At 49.8% G+C, this 23,915-nt stretch overlaps 1 protein-coding gene across 10 annotated transcripts in view; it reads left to right on the forward strand.

Moving 5' to 3' along the window:
• MYT1L (myelin transcription factor 1 like) overlaps positions 1–23,915 on the forward strand; it is a 406,818-nt gene that overhangs the window by 329,974 nt on the left and 52,929 nt on the right. For 6 of the 10 annotated variants that reach the window (XM_036873928.1, XM_036873927.1, XM_036873932.1 and 3 more), the window contains 5 exons: positions 1,114–1,361; positions 3,649–3,885; positions 5,639–5,760; positions 6,122–6,184; positions 6,636–6,704. In XM_036873928.1, coding sequence (XP_036729823.1) covers positions 1,114–1,361; positions 3,649–3,885; positions 5,639–5,760; positions 6,122–6,184; positions 6,636–6,704 — 739 coding nt within the window. The remainder of the gene's footprint in view (positions 1–1,113; positions 1,362–3,648; positions 3,886–5,638; positions 5,761–6,121; positions 6,185–6,635; positions 6,705–23,915) is intronic. The other 4 variants (XM_036873935.1, XM_036873931.1, XM_036873934.1 and 1 more) reach the window with 1 other exon arrangement.

Here is a 23,915-nt window from a genome sequence, read left to right on the forward strand (position 1 = left end):
TGTGGTCACTTCCGGACCATACCTGAGTGGGCAGGAAGGGGGTGCTGAGACGCCTGTGCCGCACGAAAGGGTGGCTTGCCGGAGGGCTCCCGGCGCTGCAGACGGGTCTCCTGGCTCCCTGCAGGCTCTCCCCACAGAGCAGCTCCTCCCTCTGCAGGGTCAGGTGAGCTGCTGACCCCTAAGCAAAGGGCATCCCGTGCCTTTAACGACCAGGGCCCATGCTAATCAATCATCCAGCAATCATCTTCCCGTCCTTGTGTCACAGGAGGTTGTGAACAGGTCCAGGAGCCACGCTTGCTCTTGAGGGCCTGTTGGACTGCTGGGGAGGCTGGCTGTTCAGAAGGACCCGGGAAGCGGAGGCGGGGCGTGTGGAGGAGGGTGGTTCCCGCACGAAGGGCGGGGCTGCGGGCGGCACACGGGCGTCTGCCGGTCCCTGAACGCCTGGGCGTTTGCCTTGGCTTATGTGAGCCCACACGTGTGTGCGGCCCTCCCCCCGGGTGGCTCTTTATTAGAATCACAGAGGGAAGGGGTTTCTGTCGCGGTCTGGCCTGCACCCTGACCGGAGCGCCACGCCCCAAAGCGCAGGTGCCCGCAGGCCCGCAGAGGCCCTACCTGTTCAGCTGGGTCACCTGCACAGGACAGTGAGCCCCAAACGGCCACTGTGGCCCCTCGCGGCCGGACGGGTCATCCGGTCTCTAGCGGGACGAGGGGGATGAGGGGTCTACAGGGTCCCCGTCACCCCGGGTCATACGGGGAGCCTCCCTCCGGCGGTGATCAGGCCGGTGCGTCCAGTCGCTCCCCACATCTTGGTGACCGCTCCCTGACCGCGAGCGCGCCTTGAATGGTTACGCAATGTGCCCCCCGGCCTCCCGCTTGAGAGCCATAGGCGCTCTTCCCGCTGGTCCCCAGCTCCGCCCGTCCAAACTTACACCACGTGAAAAAAGGCAAAAAGGGGGGAAAGCCAGACTTTCCTCGTTCGGGAGTCGGCGGGTCGGCGGGCGCCGCGTCCCCCTGGGAACCTGCGCGCTGGCGTGGGCGCCCAGGGCGGGCGGCTCTTCTGTTGCCGTGGCCCGGGCGGGGGCCCCGAGTCATCTCTGTCCCCTGTCTCCCCAGCGAAGCGGTACTGCAAGGACGCCAGCCCTAGCAGCAGCGCCGCCAGCACCTACGCGCCCAGCAGCAGCAACCTGAGCTGCGGCGGCGGCAGCAGCGCCAGCAGCACGTGCAGCAAGAGCAGCTTCGACTACACGCACGACATGGAGGCGGCGCACATGGCGGCCACGGCCATCCTCAACCTGTCCACGCGCTGCCGCGAGATGCCGCAGAACCTGTCCACCAAGCCGCAGGACCTGTGCGCCGCGCGGGTACGGGCCGCCGGCGCACCTGGCGGGGGCCGGGGGCGGGGCCGGGGCGGGGGCGGGGCCTCGGCGCGTCCCCACCGCCGCCTCCCGCGCCCGGCGGCCTCGGCCCGGCGGTCCCGCAGGCGCCTCCCTCCCAGGGGCCGGCGCAGGCCGTGCGCCCCCCGGGCTCTGCTCGGAGGAGGCCTGACGGCGCGGGGTCCTGGGGACGCACTTTCCAGACCAGGAGAAATCGTCCGGTCTTTGAGATTAACGTGTCCATTTGGGACCCAGAGTCACTTCTGGAAACAGAAGGACACCACGCTCCCCTCCTGGCGGTTCCGAGCTGCACAGAGAATAGGAAGCTCGAGGAGCCGTGCGCCCTGGACCTTAAGCAGAGGAGGGTGGGCCGCGCCGCGGTCAGATGAAACGCAGGCCTGCTCCCTCCCGCCCAGCCCTGGGGAACAAAGAGAGTGCAAAAATCCCGTTTCCCCACGGGTTCCCAGCCAGGCAATTACAGCCGGCTTCCATTAGTTCAAAACAGCATAGATGCCAGAACGGTGAGCAACACTTAGGGCGGTTCCTCGTCAGGGGGCTCCTGGCCGGAGAGGGCGCCGTGCAGCCGCCGCAGCGCGCGGGGCTACCCGGCGAGACCACTAGGGGGCGGGCGACGCAGGCGGCTCGAGCGCCTCGTGGTCCCGGGCCCGTGAGCGGCACGCCGGCCCGCGCCTCCCTCCAGAACAAAGGGTCCCTCCGTCGCCTACTGCTGCTGGGCGTGCGCCTGAGCGCAGAGCACTGACCCTAGTTGTTAGAAATAAGTGTAATTTGTATGAATGGAGAAAGGTCAGTAATCTTATGTTTTGCAAATGCTTTCTTCTCTATTAATATTTTTATTCCTAGATTTTGGAGGAGTGTCAGGGGCATGCAGTTTCCGTGGGGATCAGGGCTGCTAAAATGCGAGGCTGGCATGGAGGAGGTTCTGTTTAAGGGGGAAAAAAAAGACAGTAACCCCTTCCAGTTTTTTTCACTTTGTTAAATTTAAACTAAGACAGACAGAATTATAATCCAACACGATGAAGGCTAATAGTATGAAAGCTGGAAACCAGGAGTGCACTTTGACAAGAAGAGTTCAGGCAGAATAATATGCTGTAATTTATCAAGGTAACAGCCCAAAGGATGGGGTTTTCATTCCAAGCATCTTCCCTCCGCGATTACATTCAGAGGAAAGAGCTGCTAGACATCTGAGCAGGCAGCAGGTTTCACGCCAGCTCTGAAATCAAATTGCTCAAGAGAGTGTAACTCTCTGGGAAAAAAAAAAAAAAAAATGGAGGATTGTCAGGGGTATTTTGATTTTTCTTACTCTGTCCTCCATCTGCCCTTCCTTCTCTCCCTCCTCCTGAGAAGCAGGCTCTGAGGAATTCTTGATCTGTTTAAAGCATCATTAAAAAAAAAAAAAAAAAAACACCCTGTACCTCTTTGTTTTTTCTAAAGCTGGTTGACTAAATTGCAGGTTTGCTGAACCATAGAGCAGGTCAGCCGTGATCACTGCAGCAGAGGTGTGTTGGGCTGTGATTGCACATCTTCCTGCTTAAAATGGAAAAGTCTCTCTCCATCATAGGTTTTGTATTAGAAAGTACATTTTATGTGGGGATTTTTGTTTGGTTTGGTTTCCTACTATATACCCAGAGCCTGTGCCTGATAAATAAATAAATATTTGTCCAAAAAATGGAAGAAAAAAAAAAAAAGAAAGTAAATTCTAGTTCCTCTCCTCCATTCTTCTAAATTCTTGTGTTTTCCTCCACTCCAAGTCTTGGAGTATTAGCATCAGTGAAACTAAAGGAGAATTTTAAGTATATATACATTTTTAGGTATTTATGTATAATCTGTACACATACACACATATACATTTCTGATCTCTTAAGAGGTCTTTGAACTGGGATAGAATTGAAATTAGGCACTTGTTTTTCTTCTGGCCAGGCTTATTTCTAAAAGCAGAAATGTATTAGGAAGAAAACATATAGATCTCTGATAGGTAAGTGATAGAGAGATGATAGATAGTCGATAAGAGACAAGAGAGTGAGAGACTGATAGGTGATTAGTAGATAATAGACGGATGCGTGCATGCCTCTGCCAGCCAATTTCCCAGCTGCGCGTGGGGAGCAAGGCAGATGGGGGGCCACGTGCGCTCGCCTTGGGCGCTTATACACGTGAGACTGCGGTGAGCAGTTTCCAGTTTGAACTGTGTCCTGGCGGAAGGCAGGGCTGTGGTCTGGGGGATGGATTCTCATGGTCCCTGTGTCCTTCTGTCCCGCAGAACCCTGACATGGAGGTGGATGAGAACGGGACCCTGGACCTGAGCATGAACAAGCATCGGCCGCGCGAGGGCTGCTGCCCCATCCTGACGCCCCTGGAGCCCATGTCCCCCCAGCAGCAGGCGGTGATGAACAGCCGGTGTTTCCAGCTGAGCGAGGGAGACTGCTGGGACTTGCCCGTGGACTACACCAAAATGAAGCCCCGGAGGATAGATGAGGATGAGCCCAAAGAGATGACTGTATGTCCTTTTCACTGACTGCCCCCCCCCACCCCGTCCACTCAGCATGTGAAGTTGGCACCACTGAGGGAAAATGCCCTTGGCACACGCCTTAACAGAAAATGTCTTTCCTCTTGAAAAATGACCTTTAGCTGACTAAGGCTCAGAAGACACTTTTGGTTGACCCAGGAGAGATTTGGCACTAACCCTGATCAGAGTGAAACAAACCATTGCCTCCTTTAAATGATGAATTTTATTTTCTAACACGTGTGTTTTGTTGCAAACGATTTCTGTAGGAAAATGTGTAAACAGCTTACTAGTTCATTTTTTTCTGGGTGATAAATTGATAGAATGCAGGGTTTTCCTTGCAGGTAGGGAATTATAATGAGACTCTTAAATACTTAAAATGATTAATTCTGTGCGATTAATTAGCTGGCTCATTGAAGCAAAGGACAGGGTCTGTTCTCTAAGAAACCTAAAATACGCAGAAGAGCCTACCTACCCCAGCCTAGAACAAATCATTTTAGTACAGTCACCTGAATCTTTGTTGACGATAATATTACCAAAACACCTATGTCAAGAACATATTTTTGAAGTAGTTACAATTTTCAAATTCAGATCATTAAAATAGTTATCCTTTAGGCTAAGAAAATAAATGAAAAAAAAGGTCTTTATTAGACTGACTTTTCCTCCAGTGTTCAACTCTGAAAATTATGACATCTTCTTTATTCTCTGAAAAATGAAAATTCTTTTTGAACACAATAGGGAGACCACCATCCAAGCAATAGCATCTTAAAGAAACAGGGAGGTGGAGAGAAGGGAAACATTAGCTATCTGTAGGAATTGGCAGGGAAGGCACCTGTTTATAAGGCCATTACATCAAAAGCTTTTTATGTTTATTCTTCAAACTGATTTAAGTATCCAGGCATCTTAAAGGAGAATAGAATCTGAGTGGCAAGCTAAATTCCAAAGTATTTTTTTTCTCTTACAGTGTTAAATCGTTACTACCAAATAAGGCATGGTAGTTGAATCTGCGAATTTATTTTAATTAAAATTAAGCCCCCATAAAAGGACAATACCGCCATAAGGTGTCACACAAGTGAAAACCCTTGCACTCAAGAAACACGTTTACTGAACATCGCCACCTGTAGGAACTTCTAGGTTACTGCAAGGGCCCCAATTAGCCAAAGTAGGTACATTCTATTTAAAAACAAAAAAAATGTTGCCTAAGAGTATTCTAAAATCACAGTGTCAGTCTAAACTGGTCTTCCCTTGCCTTGGGACTTACAGCACATACAATACTTCTGTAGTGTAGAATACTTACCAAAGACTGTTAGAAGCCCCAGTCTAAAATATCTTTGGATACAATGCTTAAGCTCTGTCCAGTGGTGTTGGATAAAGTGCCGTAGGTCTTAAACCCAGGTGAGCAAGGTCCACTGAGCCGCCTCTCTGGCTGCCAGACCGCTTATCTGTCCCTCCTGTCGGTACAGCTGCAGGAATTTGAATAAGGAATTTGAATTTGCCCACTGACAGGTTACCCTAATTTCAGGAATTTAGAGCAAGTGATGAGAAATTAAAGTCCCCCAAAGAGAGAGGTACTCTTTGAATGAAGTTGGGTTTGCATCCTCAGGATGAGGGTGCATCATGACTTTAAGGGTAAGGTTGGGAGAGGTGGACAATTCAGGACAGCCATCCCCCAGGGGGACGCAGCCTCTGGTCTGTGTATCCAGCCGTCATCGCTGTGGCCCTGAAGCTGTGTTTGTTTTGCCCGCAGCCGGAAGACTTGGATCCCTTCCAGGAGGCTCTAGAAGAAAGAAGGTACCCGGGGGAGGTGACCATCCCGAGCCCCAAGCCCAAGTACCCCCAGTGCAAGGAGAGCAAGAAGGACTTGATAACGTAAGCATGACGTGAGGTGAAATTATCACTCTTCTGAACCTTCCCTTTCTTTGGCTTATCTTTAAACCGGGTCTGTATATGCCTTGCCGTTTGAGCATGCGACATGCGCAGCGTACAAATGTCCCCAACTGCCAGTCGGGTAGAGCGAGAGGCCAGCCGTGGACGCGCTTGTTCTGAGCGATGCTCTGTGCTATGGAGACATCATTTCCATGTAATCCCGTGCATTTTGCAGCTTTTCTTCAGGGCGCTTAAATCCCCGTGCAGACATTGCAGCTAAACTGGAAACAATGAAACTTTTTTCAAGTTTTTTTTTTGAAACATACTTACTATTTTGGCTGTTTTTGTTTTTGTTTGGTGGCAGATGTCCAACACCAAGGTGTGATGGGAGTGGTCATGTGACTGGTAATTACGCCTCACATAGAAGGTGTGCCTTCATTTTTCTCATGGTGGATTCTGTCTTTTCAATTTATTGTTTTCAGCTTACCTCAACAATGCTGTCCAAGTACAAACGTTGAATTATGTGTCACCCCTTTAAGTGCTATATGTTGACCTTCAAAAGCATGCTAATTGACGTGTTGTATAATGTCTTTTATTATGAAACAAACAACCTGAATTTGGAAAATGACTTACAAACATTGAGACAAAAGAGCACAAATATTTGGATCTTATTTTTTAAAGTTTCTGGAAAGACATGTTTCCTTAAATTTCTATGTAAACGTGAATTAGTTAATTATACCAACAAAATTCAATATACAGCACTTGCCCCATCGCTTTTCTGCATTCAACTTTTTAATTTCAGTTTTATGTTGTGTTTGTTCGGGAACGTAAGCTGGGCCTCGGGGCTACTCACCTGACTCTTCCGCCCTGTCTTACAGTCTGTCGGGCTGCCCGCTGGCTGACAAAAGCATTCGAAGTATGCTGGCCACCAGCTCACAAGAACTCAAGTAAGATTTAACGAAAATCCTTCTCTTTCTAAAATCTGTTCACTTGGTAGTAACAAAAAGGACGTGTCGTTTGAAAAGAAAAAATGTCTTTAAAAAGCCACCTGTGTGCGTCAGCGCCTCAATTCAGCACACATGACTGGTCTTCAGGATTTTAGTCACTTCTCTGGACAATCCATCTGCCTTTTCCCTCTCATTTACCTCCAGCTTTTTCATATCGTATCCTTCTTCTATCTTGAATTTTCTAAAGCATAGGTATTTTCTCTCCAGATATGCATGCACGTGGAAGGGAAGTTTTACAGAGTTACTCAGACTTTTAGGAAGTGATTGATCGTAATGTAAAAAGTCAAAAGTTGATTTCTTAAAAGTCAGTAGTTAATATGATCACTTTAAAAATGGATATTTAAATAGCGCGAATGACAAAAACCCACCATGACAGTAGCTAATTCCTTCAGTATACCGTGGTTATAGCTAATGAGACTCTTTAGGGCAGTGATAACTCACAGTTAACTAAGGCTTTTACCAATGACAGACAACACGGCCCTCTCTCTCCTCTGAGCCTGTAATTTTCTGTCTTTTCAGCATGAATCTGGTCAGCTACATTTACACCACCAGACTAAGGGTTTTCTTCTTTGTGTGTGTGTGTGTGTGTATATATATATATATATATACACACATGTATATATACACATATATATACATACACACACACATACATATGCACATATATACATCCATATTCAGTTACTAGACAGGTTTTGGAAGAAGTCAGTCCAAGCCATAGACAGCAGATTAAGACCTTTGGTCATCCAGTTAGAATGGATATTCAGGTGTCTGTAAGGAAAGAAGGGCAAGACTTGAACATTCCACAACATAATGAGAACCAAGATTCCCAAATAACTGTTTTTAATTGCCTGCCTGTTATAAAAGTCATCACGTCAACTTGCTCGGCTTCCATTTTGTTTGGAAATGGCTTTATTTCCAATGCAGAGAAAATTCTGTTTTCAGACCCTGTTGGATTCCTTTCCCAAGGACCCCGCCCTGTGCTCCCACTCCCTCGAGACAGACCAGGGTGTCCGCAGAGTGCGGGCTCTGTTTCACACCGTGTCGTTTTTTACAGGATCCCCGTCCAGGGCCCTAGCGCCATAGATCACCTGCTCATGTTCAGTGACCTACTGAACTAGCCCTTCCGGCCCGAGACCCTGGGAGCTCTCTTCATGGCGTGTAAACACCAGGAGGTCGCCCTCTTACTTAACGGCTGTAAAGTCTGTAGCCGTCCTCGTGGTGCCTGACGGACAAATAGCTTTTAGAACCTCAAACGGACAGAATTAGCAAGAACCACCCAGGCCGCTGTGTTAAGACCTCCTTTTTCCCTGGCTTGAAACCATACTCCCCTCACGGTCAAAACGTGGTTAACTGCGCTTGGAACATGGCTAACATCAGAACGTGGCAACTTCCCTTTGACTCTCTTGATGAGGAATGCTTTGCCATCTCCAGTTCCAACAGGCCTGCTGTAAACAGGGAAACAGCCTGTGGACGACTTGCATCTAGTGTGGCTTCTCCTTGGTGGTCTCCAGACCCCAGAGACCAGAGTAGGCTTCTGATGGGTCTGGTTTTCATGGCTTTGCGTCCTCTGACTTTGGGCTTGGAAGGCTGTGTTGATCTGAAGTCCCAGGCAGACCTGCTTCTCCTCCGGTGTTGGCACTTTCTTCTTGTCGTGTCTTCTTGGAAGATGGTGTGACGGTCCGCACCATCTGCATCTTCAGAGTGGTGTCTGAGTGCCCTTCACATCCTCCTGGGCGGTGTCGGGCCGTCTGTTCCCTCCTCCCTCCCTCCTCCTGGGGGTGGGGGTGGGAGGCGAGTATCTTCCAGAGGGCGATGGCCTCTCCTGATTTACACTGATCTAAAGGCCGCAGTCACCTGTAACTTGTCTTTGCAGCAAGTGAATCCCACTTCAATTGACCCTTTTTCTGGGAAATCCAAACTTGACAAATTTTCTGAAATGATTTAAGAGTGGATCTTCAAAACTAGGGATTTCACTTGCATGTCTACTATAAATAGTCTGATATTTAAATGACCATTTTTACTTGATGATAAGTCTTTCTCAACTGAGGAAACCATATATTTTAATGTGGGTTTTTTCCTTTAATCTTTTAATTGATGACACCCCTCCATCCATGGCTTTTTCATGCGGGTCACAAAGGCTTTCCTGGGCACAGGAGCAGAGATGAATCCCTTTAGGATTTGCAACTGCTTTCTCTAGAATAATTCATGCATGTGCCCTTTTCAATAGCTGATTCTTTACATACGTATTTTAAAAGCTTTGGTCAATTCCCGCCGCACAGCCTCTTGCCTGATTGAGAGAGCCCTTGTGTGATGCAGTGATCTCCACTTCTTCATAGAGACACCTTAGGAAGTGGGTCCCAATTGCCTCAAAAATTTTTCTCACTTCTGCATCAGCTAAGAAATAGAATCTCCTGGGAATGTTCCTCTTGTCACTTCTGATGTTGAATTTTGTTAGTTGGCCGTTAACAGGACATTCTTGATCTCAGACAGACGAGTTTTGCCAGATACACTCTGGGTCTTGGGTCCTCCATCCTCTTAAACTTCCTGAGATAAGACCTTGCTCCATTCTCATCCAGAACAGCACACATGGGGTAGTCTTAAAAAGAAGCCGATCGTGTTGTCGAATTATGTACAATATGTAAACTGAACCTGTATTAAAATGTAATGTGTTCGTAAATATCATTCAGTCTCTGCAACTATTGCTTTCTTGTCCCTGGTCCGTCTGGCGTAGAAAACAGTTTGGTGGCTGGGTCAGAGGCAGGTGACAGCACTGGGGGAGGGAGCCCCAGAGGCAGGCGTGGGGACCCGAGATGACCGTGACCCAGGGCCCCGAGACTAGCAGACCCTCCCAGGCTGATGCTTATGACGCTACATAGATGCCCAGGAACAGCCGCCCCCCTTAGAGGACACCTGACTGTGACGTTTATTGAGACCCCAGGCCAGGAAAAAAAAAAAAGAATAAAATTGTCCAAATGAATGTGATTTTTTTGGTGAGGACTCTGCCTAACATGAGGGAAGTTTCTTCTCTGAAAGTTTCATTGGCTAAGATCCCCTGAAAGTAGCAACTTGAAAGAACTTGCAAATCACATCACATCATCCTCAGCCTTTTTTTTTTTTTTAAGAAACCACACCCTCCCAGCCAGAAATTCTCTTTCCTACTTCCAGATGCGAGATCAGCACAGACACGGGGGTGATGTAGGTGCTTTAGCCACCTCCATGACCAGTTTAAACCGATTAAAAACTGGTTTCAATCAGAGGCAATTAGCTCTAAAAACAGGCCCCCAAATTGCCTTCCATTTATAGTCAGTTGGCCACATTTAGATTCTCCCTTGTTATTCCTGTCTTTGTCTTTTAGAACCAGAATCCCTGTGGTTAATGAAGGTCCTTGCAGGAGAAGGAATTGTCCATCCCTGGTTCTCTTTACTTCTTCACCTTTGAACTTTGATTTAATCCTCCTGGGGGGGGGGGGTCCTCCTCTGGGTTCTCTGACATTTAAAAAGTTCTCGTGTGTTCTGTCTTTCCGAGGCATGTCTCCCAGGTATTTTCACCTTAGACATAGAGGAATTTTAACCACATACTCAAAATAAAAACCTTGTTTAAAACCTGGTTACATTTATTTAAATCAAAGAATTAAAATTTTTAACTTAGGCCACAATATGACTTTTCTCTCTAAGGGCTCCTTATTTGTAGAATTTCCGAGGGCTTCTTTCTTCAGCTATGCACGTCGCGCTGGCGTTGGGAGGAGTATTTACCAGGGTCCATGCACGTCGCGCTGGCGTTGGGAGGAGTATTTAGCAGGGTCCATGCACGTCGCGCTGGCGTTGGGAGGAGAATTTACCAGGGTCCATGCACGTCGCGCTGGCGTTGGGAGGAGTATTTACCAGGGTCTATGCACGTCGTGCTGGTGTTGGGAGGAGTATTTACCAGGGTCCAATACAGCTTCACTCCACCCACAGCTTCCACTGTTTCGTGTGCAGGAAGTTCACCCACTTTCACTGCACACCAGGTTCTGAGAACTAATCCTCATTTCCATCATCTTCCGCCTTCCCGGTTCACAGTAGTAAATCCAGGGGACTTTGTGAGTTACAACTGCCGTGTTCTGAGGGCTGTGGCCTTCACGGAGGACGTGTCTCCGCGTAGAAGGATGTGTGGACCCCTCTGTACAGTTAACTCCTTACGGCAGAAGTTATCCTGAGGTTCTGGCCCTCACGTTGGGGGAGGCACGTGATATGTGATCTTTCACTTCAAGGAGTACCCCTCGGACGCCCTCCTTTCAGTTAGAAAATCATTTTATTCTGCAGCAGCAGGGCCACCTGAGCACACCTGGTGCATACGTGTGAGTGTCTGTGGGGGAGAAGGGTGCCAGCCTCAGGCATCTGGGGCGCATGTCACACCATAGGCACGACCTGCTGGGACGCGGTGAGCAACGCACACCCGAGATTTAGTCGAGGCTCGGAGCCTCCTCTGCGCGCCTGGCCCTTGAGAAGGTGGGGGGCTTGGACCCACCTCGCAGATGTGCAAACTGAGTCCAGGCAGTTGGGCAGCTCAGTCAGTAAGTGGCCGTCACCACACTTGGCCCAAGCACCTTTTCCAAACTTCATGCTACCGTTTCAAAATTAGTATCCCTTTAGGGGTGTTGGTTTTAGATGGAGAATTAAAGGTTTATGCTTAACTACATAAAAATACAAATTCCGAGTTTCTTTCTCTGAAGCTTTTAGCTTTAGGTCTCATGCAGTGTTTTCTCATAACCCACACACAGGGCTAAACAGGGGATTGGGTCCTGTGAAGTTAAACTTCCAGGTGGGACATGACCATCAGTCGTAGAAAACTGTTCACAGGGGTTTTGTCATCCCCAGGAAGAATCTCATCCCACAATTTCTATTTCAACATCTGTAAAATATTGATAAAGTTTGCGCTGCAGCATTTTTCTAAAAATACCCTAAGAAATACAGCTTGCAGCAGATAGATTTTCATTTAACCATAAGTAGGGTCAATTTAAAATAAGTCCCATATAGGAAATTTAGGGGAGCACAATATAGGAAAACTTCTACAATAAGGATGTTTGAGGGTAACACCAGTTATACACACACACACTCACAATGCACACACACATGCTCACACACTCACACACACAAACACACACATACACACACGCTCACACAAACACACACACTCACACAGTCACACACTGACACACTCTCACAGTCACACAGTGACTCTCACACTGACACACACTCACGCACACAAATCACCCACTCTCACAGACACATTCACACACGTGCACACTCTCACACACCCACGCACACACTCACATACACTCTCACACTCACACACATACGCTCACACTCACACACACTCTCACACAACACTCTCACTCACACTCACTCTCGCACACGCACTCACACTCATGCACACACACTCACACACGCACAAGCACTCAAACACACTCACGCTCACACGCACTCACACTCCAACAAATGAATGCACAAACATATAGTTAATGAAGCAATGCCTCATGGCTCAGGCCTGGGTTCACTGAGTTTCTTATTAAGGGAGGGTTCGGGGGGAAAGCCTGGGTTCTTCTCTCTGTTTCTGGAACAGGTGGACTTAGCCACGTAGCATCATAGGGCCCACCTCCCTGGATGCTGGCCCAGCTGCCAAGTGTCATTGGGTCGTTTGCTGTTGTAACTGGATCCGCCAGGAATCTCCCTTCCTGCTTCTTCTCATTCTAATAGCCGACATTAGACTCACATTATTTAAATCCCTTCTTTTAATATTTATTTATTTATTTATTTGGTTGCGCTGGGTCTTAGTTGCTGCAGGCGTGCTCCTTAGTTGTGACTCCAGGGCTCCTTTGCTGCGGCTTGCGGGCTCCTTAGTTGTGGCATGTGAACTCTTAGTTGCGGCATGTGGGATCTAGTTCCCTGACCAGGGATCAAACCCGGACCCCCTGCATTGGGAGCGTGGAGTCTTAACCACTGCGCCACCAGGGAAGTCCCTAGACCCAGATTATTAAGGGAGAGTTCCAGGGGTTTGAGTCTGGGGTTATGTTTTAATCACCTTTAACCATATTCATATGCAAATCAACCAAAAACAAAACAAAGCAATAAAAAAGAAAAACGTTGATATTTCATTTATTTTATAAAGGGATCTGTGCTTTACAAAAGCATCTGTAGAGTTCTCTGGCAGTATTTGAATGCAGTCTAGGTGTGTTTGTCTTTGGTTTGTTTATTCTCCACCATCTTCCAGGTTTGGGTGCAGGTTATGAGGAAGTTTGCAGCGTGAAAAACCAGACTTCGGTCATCAAAGAAAGGCACAGGTGTAGGAGGGAAGTTGACTAATCAAGACACAGCTTTGTATCAATAAACTCTTTGTGCAAAACAAAACACAGAGACCGGCCTCTCCCGTCAGAGGGACGTCAAGTCCTCATCTGTGAAATGGGAGAGTCCTGGTACCCGGCTCACTGTAGACGTTCAGTTATTGTCATTGTCACCACGGCAATACACACAAGTCCCACAGCTCGTGTTAAACTGCTGGGTTTTGTGACAACATTAAGCAGAATTCAAAGGAGGAAAATGTAAGCGTTAGTTTAACGTTTACTTAGTGACTTCTGTGACCTCCCTGAAATAAGGAGAGCTTTAATTCACTCCAAAAATCTTCTGAGCCTCTGGCTTTGGAGGACTTTATAGCAAGTCCTTTAATTTAGAAAGAAAAATAAAGAGAAGAAAGACACCGCAGCAGTTACATCCGTTGGAACCCCGGGGGTGGGCGGTGATTGCAGAAAGGGGTGCCTGTGTTCTGGGCTCTCCCTGCCATGTTTCTGCAGTGCCTGTGCGTATGTGTGTGCATGTGTGCGTGTGTGCACGTGTGTGTGAGTGTATGCAGGTGTGCACGTGTTCATCTGTAGGCCAGCACAGGTGTTCTCACGTCTGGCTGTCGAATCAGCGTGTGGGCAGCATTCTGCTGCCCCGGGCATCATTTACGTCCCTCTGTGCTCACATCCCCTCAGTAAAGAGGGATGTTCTGCAAAGTCCCTGAGCTTCGAGTTGGAAGCAAAAATCGGGAGAGGGCATCTCCCGGAAAACCATAAACGGAGCTGTTTCATTCTTTCGTTTTAAAAACTTGTAATCCGCACCCAGAGATGAGACACCGTTTCTGCCCTCAAGGCACCATGGCCAGTCCCGTGCCGGGCATCCTGGGAGGCGGACCATCGGGGTTGGGGGGCGGCTGGGGAGCAGAGGTCGTGGGCCGGGGCCTGAGCGCAGCTGGTCCAGGCGCGGGCAGCAGACAGACGCACCAAGGCCGGGAGGAGGCCGTGGGGTCGGGGCCGCAGAGGGGCAAGCGAGGGGCGGGGCAGAGCCGGCTGCGGGGAGGATGGTCCGGGCAGGGGACCGGAGCCCCGAGCTCCAAGCTCCCAGCCCCGCTCAGCGGGGCTGGGGGTGGAAGCAGAGGGGAGCCAGCCGTCCGGGCCGAAGCAAGGCTCATTGCAGGCGGTCTGTCATACCGAGCACCGCCCCACGGGAAGGTGCCTTGGCTTGGCCCCCTGCGCTCTTAGGGATCCCTTCTCTCCTCGGAATGAGGGATTTGCTGGGCGGGCCGAAAGGCTGCCCTAAAATCTGGGCTTCGTCGGCTCGTAGAAACTGAATGTTTAAGTTGTTCGTTGGTGCTTCATCACCCATTTTCATTGAAACTAAATGAAACATGATGGATGTGGACCAGAATCCCTACCCACTACCAGCCACGTCACCAACTAATTGAAGTCTTGTGTGAAAGCTCTGTGGACCGAGCCGCCCTCCTCAGGGCTCCTGGTCGAGGGGTTTCACTGCAGCAAGCCCTGCTCCCCGCCCCGGGAGACGCAGCGTCCTTTTTTGTTAACTCAGGTGTGGATTCAGCTGCATCCGTGTTTCATTTCACCTTCAACCTGCCTTACTTGCTGTCTTCTGGGCTAAACCAATCTCTCCTGTCACCTGAACAGTCCATACACTGGCCATTTAAAGACCAGCTGGCAGTGGTCACTGTATCTGACCTGAGAGGAAGGAGCCCAAGCCCTCCTGGGGAGGGGGCTGAATTTCTAACTTAAAGCTGGCCTTGAGGTTTTCGTGTTTTTTATTGTGACAAACTTGGGGAAGGTTTTAAATCCAGAACAGGGCCATGAAAAAGACCTTCCTTACGAAATATTTCTTAGCATTCCATCCCTCCGTTTGGAAATAGTGAAATTTTAATACAGATACCAGACAGTACAGAATGATACTATTTCTAAATAAATAGAACACAATTTGTCATCTAATGCAAGCTAAAATAATCCACCTAATACAAACTATTTGAAAATGACTCTTTGGATAAATTTATTTTTTAACTGCAAAATTACTTTTCTTTTTACAATTAAGAATATAAAACATACAGCATATTTGGTGCATGTGAACAGAAGGAAAAAAATATTTTCCTTACAATTTTAAATACTGCCATTTTAAAGGTATTTTAGATGTGTGTACATATGTATTTAAATATGCTGTATGTCAATGTGTAAACACACACTTATGTGAATACATGTATTTTGTTGCCTGTGTTGTCAGGCCAGGATTCAAAGCCAGACACATGGCCCTTCATAAAACATGTTGAATTGGCTGAGTCTTCTCCATGCATTACATCTAGTTAAATTTGGCCTTTCCTAATTATTGGGAATCTGGTCCCATTTTCATTTCATTCTGGGCTCCTCTGGGGCAATTCTGACAAATGGCCTTCCTTCAAGCTCAGCGGCTGGTCATCACCCCAGCCCTGAGCTACAGGAGAAGCTGCTTCTGTGAGGAGATGAAGGTCTGACCAGTCAGGAGCAGGTTACGTTGGCCTTTAATTGTAAATTTGACGTTTTATTCCCGTAAACACTTCACTCATTTATAGTTCCCTGGAGCAAAATGAGCGAAACTGGAAATAAAGTAGATGTTCCCTTTGGGAAATTATCAGCAAGGATTTTGGAGGGCATTTTTTCCTAGCAATTTCAGGAAAGAGAACCATCCTCTTCGGGTTTCTTTCTTGATTGGAAAGACCGACTCTGAGCGGGTGAAGGGGGCGTTTGACGGGCCAGGGAGGGCCAGGGAGCCGAGCTCGTAAGGAGCAATCCCACCTGTCTGTGCATTTGACCCGTCTGTGTATGTAACGTATCTGTGTACTTGTCCCTAAACGTGATCCCTGGTCTTCCAGGAGCCACAATTCAAGGAAAATCACATCCCTTCTATTCTATTCTCTCTTTTTTGCATTTTTACAAAGAGAGACGTGTTCCAGACACCTGTGGATTCTGCTTAGTTGTCTCCAGGTGGTCCAGGTGCTTAATCCTGTTCTCTGTCCACAATAATCCTGCTACCTTCAAAGAGAATTAGAGAACATTGTGATCGTAGAGAGAGATGAGAACTCCCACCCTTACCTGACCTTTTTAAGGAAAAAAAAAAATTAAGTGCAAATAATTTCTTAATAATCAAAATGAAAATGTGATCTGGCTTTACAAAATGAGTTTCTACACTTACACGACTGTCCAGCAGAACTTTCCGGGGTGATGGGGGTGTCCAGGAGGGCAGCCTGAGCCACACGTGGCTCCTGAGCGCGTGAGGCCACTGGGGCTGAGGAACGCATTTCTAATTGCACTTCGTTTTATTAATTCAGATTTAAATAGCCACACTGTCAAGCGGACATCCTTAGTGGACGGTGCCACATAGAACCTAAGACTTCATGGATGCTCTTCGTCATATATAGTTTTACTACATTTTAGTACACATTCAGGAATATTTTAGTCCTACAACTGAAAAGTTCATGATTTTTTTAGCGTCTGTGTCCTCAACATTTTTGTTATATTATTAAGCCATTGACAGATAGGTTAGCCCTTTTATATTTACATGCTGTCCTCTTTTTAATTTAATACCATTTATAGACAGATTAAAGCTAAATATTATATAAGCTTCACAGTGTGTTTTCAGAATAGAATATTTGCATCTTACACCAAAACCCTCATTGTTTTGGACCATTCGGGCAGTATTCAATACAAGGTAGTGGAGAGCCTCTGTTATGTTATTTTAAAAATACGTTTGACTTTATTACTTTCAAACTTGTACAGGAATTCAAATCTAGTTAAGGGCAGGTGTCACCAAAGAGAGCTCCTTAGGCCCCCTAAGGACTAAATAAGCCTGGCTTATAATTAGCATATGCATTATTAATACTTGGGGCATCGAAGTTGTTAGAAGCCTGCTCTCCATTGGCAGCTGGAATACTTCTCTTTCCAGCTGGCCTGTGCCCTTCATTAGCCTGCCTGCGGGGAAAGCTGCTCCACAGACGTGGCCTTCAGCCCCTCCCCATCCCAGTTACCATTAGCGGCTGGATCCTGAGAATGCCGCCACAGTGTACGGTGCACAGTCTGGGGCTCAAACTGGTGGCTTGTTTAGCTCGCTGTCAACCCCAGGGCCACAGAGAGCAGCTCCATCTTGGCCTCCGCGCGACAGGGCCGCGCACCTCCCTGCTCCGTGCCCCCGCCACGGGCACGTGAATAGCGGCTTCGCATCGCCTCTGCTCTTGTCCTCCTGTGGTCAGGTAGTGGTGGTGCTTTACTACACGCCTGCCTTCTGTTGAGATGAATTGCACTGTGATATGCAATCGCCCATCGCTGGCACGTGTAAGGGGGCTCTTGGCGAAGAGGGGGGGAGTGTGATTTTAACAAGACCAGGGCATTTTTAAATGGCGTTTTTGGAAACAAAGCTACTATAAGCTCCAAAAATTGAGAAAGTGGGGGAAGAAAAGTTATGTATAATCTCATCTCTCTGATAAATATTATTTATTATGAATTATATTATTAATCACGTCCCTTGAGGATCCTGAAGCCCGCTTCTTTGTGTACTGTGTAGGCTATGGAATCTCTAACAGCTGCATAATATTCCTGGGTGGCAGGGGATAGTTCTGTAGCTTCCCTCTTGACCTGGAACGATGAGCAAACACAGACCCAAGCCCGGAACGCGGGCGGCTGGCACGTGCACGGTCCCCCGGGGCCTCGGCCTCGTGAGCCGACAAGGGCGTCTCCGCACAGTTAGGACCTCGGGTGGATCGTAGACGGGACAGGACGAGACCCTGTGAAGCGAGGGGATGAGCTCTGCGCGTACACGGCTCGCTTTACAGACCCGACGGCTCCCGTAGCTGAGCCTGAAACAAGGACGACAGGCTAAGGGCGTGTGTTCTTCCTGGGGTCTGCGTGTAAACCCCCGTGTGCGGGGAAACAGCAGGAGCACGGCCCCCGCATGCTGGCAGGGACACCCGGGGGGCCGAGGAGGGACAGCCAGGGGAAGGTTCCAGAACGTGAAGCAGAGCATCAGGGGTCAGATCCCATCAGGCCTGCAGGACCTGGCAGGACTCTGGTCTCCACTCTGAGGGGGCTGGGCTTCGGCACGGCAGAGACATCACCTGACAGCTTCCACTCATCACCCCAGTTCCTGCCAAGAGGACGGCTTGCGGGACCGCGAGGAGGTCAGGAGGGCCCACTGGGAGGCCTTGGCGACCGTCCGGGTTGGCGATGATCCCACAGGCGAGGTCACGAGCAAAGCCGGCTGCAGGAGCGGTCAGAATCTGGGGGTTCTGCCAGAGGAACGCGATGTGGCCTGAGTGTGAAAGCATGAGCGCCACCCAAAGGTGCCCCAGCATCTGCACTTTCCGAAAACAGGAGGAGCCTGCGGGGGAGTCGGGGGGGCGGGGGGTGCAGGCTGTCGAGGGTTGGACGTCCTAGGCGGTCAGGAGAGGGCCGTGTGAGCAGCCGCAGAGTTCAGGAGAGACGGGGGCTGGAAACCTGGATGCGGAGGTCGTCAACATACACAGGCGGCTAAAGCTGCTCAACTAGAAGAATGAATCACCGGGAGTGAGTGTCGGCGGAGAAGACAAGGACCAGGACCACAGCCCAGCCTCTGGGTCTCCTGCTTTAACTCAGTGGGAGGAGCCCCGGGGTAACCTGGAAACGGAAGTTATCACAAAACTTCCAAGTCCCGTCACAAATACGTTCCCTCCAATGTCTGGCAGGCCCCTTTCATCCCAATAGAACGGGGCAGCACCAAGGATTTCCCACTTACTGATGGTGGCAGCCAGCCCACAGATCTCACCATGGGCTGTGTTTGGACGGAACGACATTTCAAAAAGGAAATAGTATATCTGACTTGTGAAGATAGTGTAACCGTTGGGGGACTATTTAAACGTGACTGTGATGATGCGCTTTTTCTTAACACATCGTCAGAGCGACAGGACCTCCATCGGGGTAGGCGCCTCACCTGCCCACTTTCCCCTGACGCTCACTCTTCTTGCCGGGCTCCTTGGATAAGTCAGGCCGAGGCTGAACGGATGCCCTGGGAGAAGGTTGGGAAAGTGTGAAAACGAGGGTCTTTCGGAGAAGTTTGTTCCGGCGATGATCTGATTATCGAATGGTGCTGCTTCCACTCTTGCCGTGAGGATCACATCCACACTTAAGGCGGGTGACCCCCAGCTCTGCGTCGGGCAGGGAGGGAGGACGGTGAGGCTGGGTGTACTTGCATGGGAGACTAGCCTTGGTTTCACCTTGAACGTAGATTTGCAGACTGTTTCACCTTGAGGCTTAAAGATGGCTTGAGAGACCCTGAGATGCGTATTTCTTAATTCTTCAAATAACTGTCTACAATGTATGCATACTTCATGGTACAAGAACTTTCTGATGCCCTCCCCCTCTTGGCCCTTTGCCAAGCAGGCACGTCCCCTTGAGAGGACCTTCCTTGACCCTCCTCTCGATCCAAACCCGCCCTGTCTACAGGAGCCCAGCCACGAAGCCAGGTCAGCCCTTCACTGAGCTGGTTAATCCCCTCACCTGGGCTTGGATCCCACACCCACGACGCCGGCGCCCTGGCTCCTTTCTGCAGACATCATGTTCCATCTTACGCCGTGGCTGTGTGGTCACCTGGACCCGGCACAGAGCAGAGGTTCCTGAGGGCACCCCTCGGGGCTTCAGCATCCGGCTCCCCCTCAACAGCACTTTGCCCTGTGCTCGGAACCCAAGCCACTGAGTAAATCATTCAACGAATCAGAACAAGCTGACTTGTACAACACAGCCTCGTAAGGAGCCCATGAATTCTGCAGGGAGAACTGCGGAGGGAAAGCAGTGGGGTCTGCAGGCAGGTCAGCCAGGTGACCTTGGGCAGATGCGGCCGCGTCTCTGAGCCCCAGGCCTCCACTGTGGAGGGAGGGGATTCGGCCAGTTGACCTGGAAGGTTCCGGTGACTTCGGAAACACTGTTGCCCTGGGTGCAAAGGAGGCAGCGGCGGCGGGCGAGCTCTATGAGGTCACCTCTGTACAGGGGACAGAGCTGCACGTGGGCGGCATCAGCGGCAGGGCCGTGTGCAGGTGAAAGCCTGGTGGCACGTGCCTGGTGCGGCTCTGGACGCGTTCTGCTGCCGGACACACGCGGCGTCTCCTGCACCAGGACGGTGATTTCCGAGTGAATAATGGAGGAAAGACATACCTTCTTGGCCGCTGGATGGGAAGCTGGGGAGGAAGCGGCATCACCGTCCAGCGGGAGGCCGAGCCGCCCGTCAGCTGTGCCCTGAGCCCTGCGCAGACTCGCAGCGTCCTTGCGGGGCGGGGGCAGGGGTGCGCGCGGAGGACGAGAGCCAGGCCCGGCCAGCACTGGCCACAGGTCAGTGGAGCTGGAGGGCCTGAGCACACCTCTGAAAAGGGGAAGAAGAAACACTTCTCTCTCCCGACCGCCAGGCCACTTAGTCTGCAGCGAGGAGGGGCGCAGACAGCCCCATTACAGCTGGGGACCTGAGACTGATGGGAAGAGATAGCATGCATCTTTCCACGTCTACCCACCCCACGTTTAAAACTTGTCTAAGAAAAAGACGGTGGGTTTTACCTGTTTTCAAGACATGGCTGTTTGTGGAAGGCAGTGAGATGCTTATCCTCTCGCCGGGGGAATCGGGCGCCTCCCGTGGTCCCCCCCCCACCTCCTCCCTCCTGACTGTAGCTTCTCTCTTCCTGCAAAGCCCCCCCATAGACCCCATCCCCTCTGCCATCTCTGGCCGTCCCTGGCGGTCCCTCTCCAGCACCTGTGACATGTGTTAGATTGAAGAGATTTGTCCTTTCTGAGACTTTCAGTGCGTACATTTTTAGGTCATATAACTTTGCGTATGCTCTCTTCTCCAAAGTTTTTGACTCCCAAGGAATGTGTATCTATTCGTTGGACTTTCCATTTTTGTTTGTTTGCTTTAAAATTGAATGGGCTGTGTTTTCAGTTTAGCTCCCTCACCGCATGGGGTCAGGGCTCCCTGGGGGCCCCAGGCAGGTGGGCTCAGAAGGGCTGGGCTGGGCGCAAGCACAGCACCTGGGACGGGGCCTGGGTCACACTCGGCACTGGACATGTCCTTGGTGAAGTTAAGTGGACTTCAGTCATTTTTGCTACTTCTGGCCCCTGGGGAGGTCTGTTTCGGCTCAGCCGCGCCTTCCTGTCAAAATCATCCCACAGTGACTTGGTCACGCTCTGTCCGTATACTTGGGGTCTTTGCCTTCTCTCCCAGGTGTTTCTGCTTTTCTCCCCATGTCACGTCATGACAAGATCTTTTCGCCCTTAAAAATGCCTGTCTCTGGCTTTTAGTTCCTCGGGGCTATCAAATGGAGCCAGTTTTTAAGTTAAGTAGAAATAATTTAAAATCTTGTTTATTGCTTCATTGTGAGTATTCGAGGTCTGTCGACTAACTGCTTTCTTTGGAAAACCCTTTTAAAAGTCCAGGCGGGATATTCGAGTTGCACTGATAAAGGCCCCTCAAATACCGGGAGACATTTTTCACACCTTCGGGTTTTCACAAGTGCGACCTAAGAAGGGCAGTAAGCATCGAGAGGTGACCTCCTCCCACCTCTGGGTGGTCCCGGGCACCCTTCCAGGGACTCAGGAGCAGGGCCAGGGCTTAGCGGCGAGGACCCCCGGCAGGGCTCCTGGTTCCAGGGCCCAGCCCTGCCGCCCACCACAGGGTGACCTCTCCCGTCTACATCCAGAGCCGGGCAATGCGGACAGCCGCCTGATGGTTCACGGTAAGGACGAGACGGGCTTCTGTCTGTAGAGGTCTCAGGACAGCGCCGGCTCCCAGAGTAAAGCGAGAGGAGTTTCTTCATGAAGGACTGAGGTCTGAGAGGAAACAGGAAAGCAGGAATGGCCCATGGGGGCCTGGTGGGCCAGGCCAAGGGCGTCTCCGCAGACGTGAGGCCAGCTGGGTTGGGGGTAGGGGAGGTCAGGGGAAAAAAGACAAAGATAATCAACCCCCAAAGTCTGACCCAATTCCAGCAACAAATGAATGAAATGGAACCTCTTTTGTTTGAAATTCCAACAACCAAGATCAAAATATTTCAAAGATGAAAGGATTCCATTTTCCTAATATGTCTTTTTCTCTCTCTTGTCTAATATGGTATTATTTTTAAATGCTCATATCAGACTTGCAAATCAGGTTTAAAATCATCAAATAAAAATGTCCATCAGCCCATCAAACTCACATCAGATCTCATCCCCCTTACTAATTTCACTCTCTTCTCCCCACTTTCTGAATTCTAAAACATTTTCCCAACTGGCATATTTTGATCATCTTTTTCTCTGTCATTTTTTTTATTTTTCAATCTGCCTTGAATACTTGCTTCAGTTCCCTTGCCTTTTTTGGAAGACATGTGTTTTAAGATGAGCACATGGTGGAAACAGAGGCATTTTTATTCCCTGGGCATCGCTGTGGGTCAGAACAGTGCCAGAGATATCGAGAAACCCTCTCTTTTTCCTCTCCCCGTTTCGTAGATCTAAAGCAGACTAGACCCCGATGTCCTAGGCAGTCTAGTCTACAACAGATAGCATTTCACCTTTCCTAGTTACATGCTGGCTCCAGCTGGGTGAGGCTGCACCCACGTCCCCTGGACTAGTTCTCAGCCAGTGTATCATGGACCGTGCTGTAGTTTTTCCACAAATACCTCATCTCATGCAAACCCATTTTGATTCTTCCTGAGCTTCTGTCTCAGGCGTGACCTTCAGGGAGCCTTTGATGCTAACTTCCTGGTATCAGAAATGATAGCCTTGCTTTACATCTCAAGTCCTCTTATACTTCACAGCATCTTATACTTTCTGGCACTTGAGTTCTTTCCAAAGGCTCTGCTGTCATTTCATCTGCACAACCGATGATCTCAGCATCCATGGCGGCCCTGAGAAGCTGAAGGCAGACAAGGCAGGCAGCTGCTTTCAGGGTGCAAGGCCGGCGGTGCGTCTGGACCAGGAGGGGGGAACAGGACTTGGGGCCACAGAACGTCAGTTCAGATCCTTTATTCTGTCTAGCTGCGTGGTCTTCAGTGAGTTGATTAAACTTCTGACATTCAGTTTTCTTATCCAGAAAAAGTGAAGGTAACGTCTTCCGCCGACCTCACAGGACGCGTGTGTGGGCCCCCCGAGGTCACGCTGCGTCTGGTGCTGGTGCAAGGCTGGGGGGTGCTGAGCTCAGCAGAGGCGGGGCGCTCACGACCTTCCTACAGGGCAGGGCGTAGGGGGCAGGGAGGCTGAGCGACCTTCCCAGAATCACAAGGAGACTCAGCTATCGGACCAGCTCCCGTCGGCCCGGCCGGTGTCCCTTCCAGCAGCCCCCAGCAGACTCTCCATCGGGGCACGTCCAGATTTCCAAATCGCTTTAAGGGGTCGGCCTTCAGGGTTAAGGAAGTTGCCTAATAGAGGAGGATCCCATTTAGACTCTAAGGCACGTGGTTTACAGTTCATCAAAATAACGAGTTTTGGGTGAGGCTTAATGACTCTCTTTGGGAAGCAGGTTCACTGATTCCAGACACCGAGAAGGGCTGCGAGATTAATAAAGGGACCATCTCGTACTTGGTAACTCCTCATCTGTTGGTTTCCTCTAATAGCCGTTTGCTGTCCTTTTCTTGCCCTTCGGTGCAGACTCAAAATACCGAATGTATCCATTTCACCAACAAATAGTTCTAGCAGAGGGCAGGGTGAATAAAATGGCAAGACCAGAGGAGAAGAAACGACCATCTAAAACCCAGGTAATTAGCTTGAGGGAATGGGTTTCCACGCGCTGGAAACTATTCCACCAACAGGAAACCGTTCCAATACCGCGCGACTTGGAGTATCACGCT

Source organism: Balaenoptera musculus, chromosome 13 (assembly GCF_009873245.2).
Source record: "Balaenoptera musculus isolate JJ_BM4_2016_0621 chromosome 13, mBalMus1.pri.v3, whole genome shotgun sequence".
Lineage (NCBI taxonomy): Eukaryota > Metazoa > Chordata > Mammalia > Artiodactyla > Balaenopteridae > Balaenoptera > Balaenoptera musculus.